Here is an 11003-nt window from a genome sequence, read left to right as displayed (position 1 = left end):
ACCTAATCAAATCTTCAGGCTTTTGAGAAGGAAAAAGGAAATCATAAACAAAACAAAAGGACAACCTACAGAAGGGAAGAAAACATTTGCTATCTAACAAGGGCTTAATTTCCAAAATATACAAGCAACTCATGTAACTTAACAACAAAAAAAACCCAGTTGAAAAATGGGCAGTAGATCTAAATAGACATTTCTCCAAATAAAATATACAGATCACCAATAGGCACATGAAAAGATGTTCATAATCACCATTATTAGGAAAATGCAAATCAAAACTGCAATGAGGTATCACCTCACATCCATCGGAATGGTCATCATTAAGAAGTTTACATATAACTAAATGTTAGAGAGGGTGTGAAGAAAAGGGAAACTTCTTACATTGTTGGTGGGAATTTAAGTTGGTATAGTCACTATGGAGAACAGAATGGAGGTTCCTTAGAAAACTAAAAATAGAATTACCATATGATCCAACAGTACCACTCCTGGGCATATATCTGAGCAAAACTATAATTCAAAAAGATACTTGTACCCTTGTGTTCATAGCAACACTATTCTCAATAGCCAAGACATGGAAACAAGCTAAATGTCCATTGACAGAAGACTGGATAAAGAAGATGTAGTACATATATACAGTGGAATACTACTCAGCCACAAAAATAGAATGAAATAATACCATTTGCAGCAACATGGATGCAACTAGAGATTGCACCCAACTTACTTCATACTAAGTGAAGTATGTCAGAAAGAGAAAGACAAATACCACATATCACTTATATGTGGAATCTAAAATATGACACAAATGAAACTCTGGGCTGGAGGAAGCACAAGCTGGAATCAAGATTGCTGGGAGAAATATCAATAACCTCAGATATGCAGATGACACCACCCTTATAGCAGGAAGGGAAGAAGAACTAAAGAGCCTCTTGATGAAAGTGAAAGAGGAGAGTGAAAAAGTTGGCTTAAAGCTCAACATTCAGAAAACTAAGATCATGACATCTGGTCCCATCATTTCATGGCAGATAGATGGGCAAACAGTGGAAACAGTGGCTGACTTTTTTTTCTGGGCTCCAAAATCACTGCAGATGGTGATTGCAGCCATGAAATTAAAAGACGCTTAATCCTTGGAAGGAAAGTTATTAGACAGCATATTAAAAAGCAGAGACATTACTTTGCCAACAAAGGTCCGCCTAGTCAAGGCTATGGTTTTTCCAGTGGTCATGTATGGAGGTGAGAGTTGGACTATAAAGCTGAGCACTGAAAAATTGATGCTTTTGAACTGTGGTGTTGGAGAAGACTCTTGAGAGTCCCTTGGACTGCAAGGACTCCAACCAGTCCATCCTAAAGGAGATCGGTCCTCGGTGTTCATTGGAAGGACTGATGTTGAAGCTGAAACTCCAATACTTTGGCCACCTGATGCGAAGAGTTGACTCATTGGAAAAGACCCTGATGCTGGGTAAGATTGAGGGCAGGAGGAGAAGGGGACGACAGAGGATGAGATGGTTGGATGGCATAATCAACTTGATAGACATGGGTTTGGGTGGACTCCGGGAGTTGGTGATGGACAGGGAGGCCTGGCGTGCTGTGGTTCATGGGGTCGCAAAGAGTTGGACATGACTGAGCAATTGAACTGAACTGAACTGAACCTCTCTACAAAACAGAAACAGATTCATGGACATAGAGAAGAGACTTGTGGCTGCCAAGGGACATGGAGGATGGGGGAAGGATGGACTGGGAGTTTGGGATTAGCAGGTACACACTATGATATGTAGAATGAATAAACAACAAGGTCCTACTTAACACAGGGAACTCTATTCAACATCCTGGGATAAATCATAATGGAAAAATATTTTAAAATATAAATAAAAAAGAATGGATGTATATATAAAACTGAGACACTCCGCTGTACAGCAGAAATTAATACAACATTGTAAACCAACTACACTTCAATAAAAAGTAAATACGGTGGCAGTCTGGGCTTCCCAAAGGGCACCTGTGTCCTCCCAGGGCGTTTTCCTCAGCCCACATCTTCCTCCCAGTTAGTCCAGAGTTGCTTTCCTAAGTTAGGGGTGGGCTCCTTCAAAGCCTGCCACTCAGTTCCTTTGCTTGGCATTAAATCCTAGCCGGCCCCTGTTTGGCTCCAGATGATTGGCAAACCTGTTTCTTCCCCAGTAGCTTCCCTGGAATGTCCCTTTAAGCACCTATAGGCCTGGGCCTGGAGTTTTGGGACTTGATTTATTGGGCAATGACTTCACACAATCTTATCCCTTCATCTGACATTTGGCCCAAGAGACCGCAGTGTCACATGTTGCCAATAGGTGGTGCTGCCTAACACAAAAGCACTCTTGTCCAGGCGTTCTGAAGACGGATTGCAGAGATCATGATGTAAACTTTGCGAGGTTGTGCAGACACAGCATCGCTACTATGTAAAGGCAGGAGGACAAATCTACCACTTACCACGACCACTACCATCACTGCACAAGAACAGCCACTTCAATACCAAAAATGTAGGAAGACAAAAATCTCAGGATAAAGACAATCGATATAATGGAGTAGCACACTTTGAGAAAAAGTTGCTTGGTTCTTTTCTTAACATTGCATCTCAGGCCAGTGAAAACTTGACCCTAGACCAGCACAGGCCCTGGACTGGCCTTCAGAACCTCTGTTCTAGCCAAGGATTTAAGGAATTGATGGCCTCTTCATTTTCTAAGTTCAGATTTCTGCAAAAATCAATTTGCTTCAAGAACACCTTTATTTTCCCAGTGTGCAGTGAGACATATGCACTAGACCTTTGCTCCACTCATGGCCACGGTGAAGCGGCAAGTCACTTTAGAGCAAAGCCATCTCTCTCTTTTTAAAAAATTGTATTGAAATAAAGGACATTTACAATGCTGTCTTTAATTTCTGCTGTAGAGCAAAGTGACTCAATTATACATACATACATATATATATATAATTTTTAAGCATTTTGGATGTGGACTATTTTTAAAGTTTTTATTGAACTTGTTGCAATATTGTTTCTATTGTCTATGTTTTGGTTTTATTTCATTTTATTTTTTGGCTTTGAGGCATGTGGGATCTTTGTTCCCCGGACAGGGATCGAGTCCACACCCCCTGCATGGGAAGGTAACGTCCTAACCACTGGACCAACAGAGAAGTCCCCACATACACATTCTTTTTCATATTCTTTTCCATTATGGTTTATCATAGGTTATTAGATACAGTTCCCTGTGCTATACAGTAGGACCTTGTCGGTTATCCCATCTCTCTTAAAGACACAGGTCTGACCACATTATTCCTCTGCTACCTCCCTTTGTCTGTTAAGTTAGAGGACTCAGCATTTCACACCAGTGTCTTCACGTTCCAGCCCTAGGATCCACTCACTAGGATCACACAATGAAAGTCACTTCCAACCCACCCCAGAAACTTAACAAAAGGAGGAGTGCTAGCCTTACCAACTTTTCTTCTCAGGACAAGCCAGTTTGCATCTCCATATAGTATGAGTGCAGTTTCCCACACCTACAATGCTGTCATGTCCCCTCACCTTCCTGGCATTTACCTATTCTTCCCCATCAAGTCAGCACAATGTCTCCTCCTCCAGGGAGCCACCTCCTCTCTCATTCCAAGGCATCTAGCATGTAATGAGCACGCATCATCTTGCTGCAATGTCACAGTCCCCCTGGGCACAGACTGTGTCTCTTTACTTGTATCCCCTCTTCAAGTCTGGACCCAAAGAAGGTATCCAGTGAATCCTCACTGATATACTGATGCTCCGTATTGGCAAACAAACTTGGGTCAGCTCTTTCAGCATCTTTCCTTAAGATCTTTTCAATAAACCCAAGAGATGCTGGCAGAAGCTGGCAGCCTGACCAGAAGCGAGAAAAACGGCAGGAAAACCTAGAATTCAGGGAATTGTGTCTCTGGCAAGAAAAATACATTGGTTCTCCTGATCCCCTGAGGAAACGCCAGATGCTTTGGTATCCCCCTTATAATTCTGAAATGTATTAGCTCTGCCATTATGTACCAAAAAATGACTTTTTTAGAAGTGAAGTTGCGCAGTTCCGTGCAACTCTTTGCAATCCCATGGACTGTAGTTTACCAGACTCCTCCGTCCATGGAATTTTCCAGGCAAGAGTACTAGAGTGGGTTGCCATTTTCTTTTCCAAAAAATGACATTTTTAATGGAGCTAAAAGTGCCCATGATCTGTAACTAGAAATGACTTGCTAGCAAAAAACAAACTGTTTCCAGGTAAGAGGGTAGGTGAAAGAAGACATTTGTACACTTAACAGTTGTTCAGTGTATAATGCAAGCTATCAGTAGGCAGGAACACATGAAGAAGCAAAATGTGTTATGATTATAGTTTGCTGGGTACTTCTCATGGCCAGTCACCTAGCAAAATGTTTCACCTACGTGACCTCATTTAATCCTCACAACCATTCTATAAAGTGGGAATTACTCTTTCCCAGTTTACAGACTCAGAAAAGTTAAATCATTTTTCCAAGATTCAACAACTGAGAATGAAATCCAGGTCTAGCAGCAAGGCCCAAATACTTTTTCCTTTCCTATGACAACATGGTTTTTCCTGGTGTGCTGCAGTCCGTGGGGTCGCAGAGTCGGACACGACTGAGCAACTAAACTGACCTGATAATATATTTGATTAATTTCTTTAAACTGCAGCTAAATATAATTTAATTCCTGCCTTTGTGAATAGCATACTCAGAATACATTTGCATCTGAAGGCTAAAGATCTCCTAGGGGGCCTACCCCACAGCCAACCTGGAGCCCGAGACACTAAGGAGAACAACTCAGGCACATCCTGAATTGCCTTTGTTTTTAATAAACCCAAGCCATCAGCTTACTTTATGACTTACCTCTTTTCCTTAAGTTCAGATGATACTATGATAAAGCTCAAAAGGCTAAATCTTTCACTAAATTCCTTAAAACCAGTAAGAAACAGATTAATAATCTAATTTTTTAATGGGTCAAAGCTATTAATAAGTAGCTCATAGAGAAGAGATATAAAAGGCCCAACTTAGAGGAGCGCATTTTAAAATACACCATTTTCCATGTGTCAGACTGTCTCAAGTCAGAAAGCTCTGATACCATATGGAAAGCTCTCACACACTGGTGACTGGGACACTGAGAAGACCCTCCTCTGTGGGCAGAAAGCTGCAGGATCCCTCAGGAGCTGTGCACACTCTGGCTCAGGAGCACAGCTTCTAGTAACTCATCCTTCAGATTGCCTTGCAAGTGACAAATAACCCACATTCGCCATTTATTGCTGCAATGGCTGTAACTGCAGAGGATTGGGAACAACCAAATAACTCGCCATCCAAAGGAGACTGGTTAAACAGAATGGTTCAGCCATATCCACGCAACCCTAGACAAGACTGGGAAAGCTCTTTCAGTATGGCTAAGGAGCTCTTCACAACACTTTAAGTGAAAAAAACAAGAAGCACACGGAAAACTGAGGATAAAGACAGCCTCTGAAGAGGGGAGGTGGCAGCTGGGGTGGGAAATCTCACTGTATACTTAGTATCTTTTGAATTTTGAACCAAGTGAATTACTAGCTATCCAGAAAAAGAAAATTAAAATATTTATACATATTGAGGCCTTCCATGCTTAACAAACAATAAGGCTTCCCAGATAGTGCTGGTGGTAAAGAATCCACCTGCCAATGTAGGAGACCCAAGAGACACGAGTTTGATCCCTGGGTCAGGAAGATCCCCTGGAGAAAAGGGCATGGCACCCACTCCAAAAAAAATTTTTTTTCCAGTAATCTTGTCCAGAGAATCCCATGGATAGAGGAATTGGTGGGCTATAGTTCACAGGGTTGCAAAGAGTCAGACATGACTGAAGTGACTTAGCACGTGTTAAAAAAACTTCTGGCTTAGACCAAGCTAATTGAATTACTGTACTCTGCCCTATAGTATATCCTGCCTCACAGAACTCGAGATAAAACTTAAGGGACACTGAATTAGGTGGGTTCTGTCCTCAGCCATCCCAGGAAAGGAAGAGAGACTCCTTAGGGTCAAAGAGGCCTGTACTTCCTGTTCTTCATCAACAGATGGCGCTATAGGGGCTGCCGCCTGGGACAGATGGCAGTGGCTTGGGGAGCCCTGGAGCCTGGGCAGCTGACAAAGAAACAGGCAGACACAAATAAGTAACATAAAATAGAAACTAACTTTATTTCTCTGGAAGAAGCAGATATTCATAGCTGGGGCAGCAACTTTGGCGACAGAGGCTGGTGGGAAAACACGGAACAGCACAGGGGAAGAGCTGGGTCAGACAGGAAGCACTGGTGTCCCTCCAGGGCAGCTGCCCCCTTGGTCTCCTTCCAATCCTGGGCCCTTGGGCCCTGGTCCCTGCCAGAGAACAATCTGGCACCCTAGCTCTGCTACCTGAGCCACCTCAGGCTATTTTCAGGCACAAGATCCTAAGACCGGCCAAGTCCCATAATATGTCCACGGGGAGGCCACATTCTGTTCGACAGGGCTCCCTGGAAAGGGCCTAGCCCTGTGAAGGGCCCCCATCCACTCCCTGGTCCACCTCTCTGTATGGCCAACACATTCTCCCTGCCCAAAGTCAAGTCCGGCTTTCCCGCCGGCAAGGCCTGGCCACACCCTTTAGCCACAGGCTCCACCAGGGACTTAAGCCCAGAGGCAGGTCAGCTGTAGGGCCTGCTGAGGCCGACCCCAGCCTGCCTTCAAGAGGCTCCCTCCTGCACCTTGGCTGGGGCACCAAGGGCTTCTGAAGCTGCAGGGACAGCACTGGGGGAGGGAGGGACAGGCAGGGCAGGAGTCCCAGCTTCCTGCTGCCGTGGCCTCGCTCTGCCACTGGGAGCCGTGGGTGCAGCAGGTCTTCCAGGCCTGGCAGGGAGTCTCCACGCCCTCCTCAGATGGACAAGCTTAAGTGATTCCTTCAGGGCAGATCCTCTGGCTCTTCAGGCATCTCAACGCCTAAAGGATGGGAAACAATCAGAAAGCCCTCCATCAGCAGGGGTCAGTGCAACAGAGGATGGAAGGTCCAGGGTGAGCAGGTATGAGAAGGCCTCTTGGTGCTGGCCAAATGGGTTGAAAATGGGTGGTTCTGAGCAATAATTTTGGAATTTATCATCCTGGATGCCTTCTTTAATAAGCTAATTGTGTATCAATAACTGATGCAAATGAGTAAAGGATAACCACAAGGTAACGGTTAACATTCAGTGCGTGTCCTGTGGGCCAGACACTTGCTGTGTGGTATGACAAAGGCATCCCTCATTAATTCTTCTAACCACTTCTATGAGGTTGGAACTAACACTGATACACATGTTACAGATGAGTACCCTGAGAGATCAGCAAAGGAGCATAAGCTGACACCATATGTGAGCAGGGCACTGGGCTCCTATCAGGCTGTCCTGCCAGGGCACTCTTGACACCCCACACCCCGCCAGCACCTCCCAGGGAAGAGGTTCACTTTCGACTCAATAAAACTTTCATTGGTATTTATACTCTACCATCAAGTTTGCTATTAATATACATCTATATATTTTGTCAGATTACATATAAATTTTTTACAGGAAAAATAATGGATTTTTTAAATTAGACATTCTTTTAAAAAGGCATTAAAGCTTTAGGTGTTATTTTAAACTGAAATAGGAAATGCGGAGGTGAGAAGTATTTGTCTAAATTATTGGATCCTAAACTGCTGCTCGCTAGAGCCTGATTAGGAAGCAAGCCCCCTGCAACCACAGTGGCTCCAATTCCTCTCACTCATTAGTTTTCATCTGAACAAAGAAGCTATGAAGTCAAGACAAATGTGCTTAGGAGAAACTGTTTTCCTCGAGAACTGCCTGTCTCGTGGGATTGGGACCCCTTCCCTCCTCCTGGCCTGGAGCCCTGTGTCTGGCCGTGCAATGCTGGCTACTCTCAGGGTGGCTGCTCCGGGAAGCCCGGGGACAGGAAGACGGCGGATGCAGGGTTTGCTCACTTGTGGTGGGCAGGGCCACAGGAGCCCAGCAGGTGGCAGCCGGCCTGCTCCAGGTTCCAGTCGAACATCTCCAGCACGTTGTGGCACTCGCCTCGTGGCCGCAGACCCAGACCAAAGAGCTGCTCCACCTGGGGAGCAGAGGGTGGTGCCATGGGACACACTGGTGCCAAGGGGCGCTGAGCCAGGGCGGGGCGGAGGAAGGGGGGTGAGGGGAGGGAGGGAGAGAGTGGGAGCAGAGCCGCAGAACAGTCTTCAGGGTCCCTGAAAGCCAGAGCGGGCAGGAGGTGGTGGTACCTTCAGATACTGGGCAGCCCTCTGCACGCTCCAGCTGTGGCTCTGCAGGGCCGCCTGGCACTCCTCTGTGGTCACCCCATGCACCATGGCCTGCAGCTGGGCACACCACCCCCACCCGTCAGCACCACTCGGGCCCCTTCCTCTGGGTCCCTTGGGCCCCCACCCCTTCTCACCCTGCAGCCAGACCCACTACTCACCATCTGGACCTTGTCTGCAGGTCGCCCAGCCTCTGGCCCGTCCCCGGGGTAGCCCCTCTGTGGCAGCCGAGCAGTGGCCCTCTGGGCGGATGGCCGGGCCCCTGGGTTGCTGTTGTTGGTGGAGAAGTTGGCCTTGGGGTCTGGGGCAGCCTGGGGCATTGGTCGAACAGTGGCAGTGGGGGCGGCTGGGGCTGGGGTGCTGGGAGGGGGCAGCAGCAGGGGCACGGGCATGGGTTCTGGCTCTTTGGGGCTCTGGGCCTCATGCAGGAAACGCTGGTAGCGCTCCAGATAGGGCGGGCGCTCAGGTAGCAGGTAGTAGTGGGTGCTGCTGACCTTCTTCCCATCTCGGACGATGGGCAAGATGCAGGGGCCAGCCCGTGGGCCAGGCGCCTGGATCACCTGGGGTGTGGCATACTTGGGGTCTGAGGCAAAGCTCTGGGTGGTGGGCATGGTCTTCCCAGGTGAGCTGGAGAGCCGGGGTGGCAGCGGGGAGCTGCCACGTGGCACCAGGGGGCTGGGAGTCCTGGAGCCTTGTGGAGATAGGGGCTCCCGGGGAGGCACCCGGGGAGGGGAGGCAGGTCCGGGCCACCGGCCTGTCTCCTCCTCGCCTGGGGGGGCCGGAGACAGCTCGCCACGTGAGCGCGTGGGCCTCGGGGGGATGGGCACCCGGGGGGGGACCTGGGGCTTGTCGTCACCCCCGGGGCTGGGCGAGGGGACCAGAGAGCCAGCCGGGACCTGCAGCTGCCGCATGCATTCCTGCTGCAGCGCCTGGAAGATCTCTGCGGTTTGGGCCGAGTTGGGTGGCTTGCCCCCACCCTGGGGTGGGAGAAACAGGTTGTCCTCCAGAGGGGGGAGGAGCCTCGCCGGCTCAGGCACAAAGGCGTAGTTGGTCTCGCCCTGGCTGGGCTCAGCAGAGACCCCGGCGCCCACTAGGGTGCTGTTGATGGAGCAGACCTCGAAGTCATCCTCATCCTGGGCCACGTCGTCGTAGGCAGGAGGCGGGGGCAGCGGGCGCGCATCCCAGTCCACCACAGGCGTGGGATGCAGGGGCCGGGGCAGGGCCCGTGTAGGGCTCTGCGGCGGGGTCTTGTCCAGCAAGGAACAGGCATCCATGGCCAGCTGCGCCAGTGAGGGGGCACAGGGCCGTGGGGCCAGCACAACAGGCTCCTCGCCGAAGTCGATGAGCGTGACCTCGCCGCCACCGCGGCCAGCCTTGGTGCCTGGCACCCGGGCCGAGGGCTTCGCGAGCCACAGCCCACGGGGCAGTCCTGGCTTTCGCAGGCCCAGCCTCTTGAAGTCGCTGGACAGGGGGTCTTGGTCCTCACTCACGGGGTCGTAGGTTGGTTCTGTGATGGAAGGGAAAACCCCAACAGGGAGGCAGCGTCAGGCAGGTGGATGGGGAAGACAGCCACGTATCTCTACCAGCTCCCAATTCCCCCGAAGGGCAGCCCTCAGCCACCAGACTTCTCCGTGCACACAGACGCTTTTCAAACAGGAGGGGAGAACCTGCTCTGGGGGTTGGCAGCCCTCTACAGGGGCCAGTGAGCCCCTGCCTCCATCTCAGCTAGAGCAAGCAATACCCCACATCTGCCCGCTTCTGATACCCTCTCCATCGACACAAGACCCCAAATCCCTGTGGGCCCTGGTTAGCAATCCCTACCCCATTACAGCACACCATTAGTGCAGGCAGGGGCTATGGGCCATCTCCCACCGTCAAGGGCAACAGGAGTCATCTTTAGAGACGACAGGGCTCCCGACAAACTGGCACGAAAGCCCAGACACAGCTTCTGTAGGTCCCGCAGGAAGTGAGGCAGGGCTGCACAACGGTGGGCAGAGGCGGGGGCGGGCACCAGGATCACACTCTTATTCCAGAAGCCTGGGCTTTTGGGGGGTGGGGGGAGAGGCAGGCATGCTGGGCCAGGTCAGTCGCAAAAGCTCACAGCACACACCCACCTCCCCTCCCACCCAGCCAGCCGGCCAGGGCTCTGTACCTTCCAGAAGGAGAGGACTGAGAGGAGAGAGGGGGCGGGGGCGGGGGCCAAGGCACCGGGAGCAGCCCCACTTACTCTGAGTGAAGATGGCAGGCTGAGGAGGGCGAGGTGGAGGCTCCCCTGCAAGAAAGGCCATGCGGAGAGCAGAGGGGCAGAGCAGGAGAGGAGGACAAGGAAGGGGAGACAGAGCCAGAGGGGAGGGCAGAGTGCGGGGGGAGAGAGAGAGAGAGAGACAGTGAATAGGGGCGAGTGAACGCACACACCCAGCAGCAATGGGAAGCAATGGGGCGGCAGGATGGGAAAACTGTCTTCCGGACCCACAGGCCCAGGATCCGGGAGATGGATGAGGCTCCCAGCCAAGATGGAGCCTGGGGGGTGGTTTTGGCTCAGGAGAGGAGAGCAGGATTAGGGGGGAGTGAGGAGAGCCAGGATCTGAGCATGGCAGGGAGGAGGAGGGGAAGGAGGGAAGCGGAGAGGGCAGGCCAGCACTGGCCAGACTGACGATGCCCACCTCGGCGGATACCACTGCCTCTCACCGCCCGCCCCACGCCCCGC

General features: G+C 50.3%; 1 protein-coding gene across 10 annotated transcripts in view; it reads right to left on the bottom strand.

Annotated features, from left to right (window-relative positions):
* Positions 1 to 6162: 6162 nt before the first annotated feature.
* TNK2 (tyrosine kinase non receptor 2) overlaps positions 6163 to 11003 on the bottom strand; it is a 40222-nt gene continuing 35381 nt past the window's right edge. For 5 of the 10 annotated variants that reach the window (XM_061166943.1, XM_061166942.1, XM_061166945.1 and 2 more), the window contains 5 exons: positions 10524 to 10568; positions 8458 to 9803; positions 8261 to 8356; positions 7967 to 8094; positions 6163 to 6957 (listed from right to left, as the gene is read on the bottom strand). In XM_061166943.1, the coding sequence (XP_061022926.1) occupies positions 6951 to 6957; positions 7967 to 8094; positions 8261 to 8356; positions 8458 to 9803; positions 10524 to 10568 (1622 nt within the window). In that variant the 3' untranslated portion in view covers positions 6163 to 6950. Of the gene's footprint in view, positions 6958 to 7962; positions 8095 to 8260; positions 8357 to 8457; positions 9804 to 10523; positions 10569 to 11003 lie in introns of those variants that run through there. The other 5 variants (XM_061166946.1, XM_061166940.1, XM_061166939.1 and 2 more) reach the window with 5 other exon arrangements.

This window comes from Dama dama, chromosome 19 (assembly GCF_033118175.1).
Source record: "Dama dama isolate Ldn47 chromosome 19, ASM3311817v1, whole genome shotgun sequence".
Classification (NCBI taxonomy): domain Eukaryota; kingdom Metazoa; phylum Chordata; class Mammalia; order Artiodactyla; family Cervidae; genus Dama; species Dama dama.
This window is presented reverse-complemented; position numbering and strand designations above follow the sequence as displayed.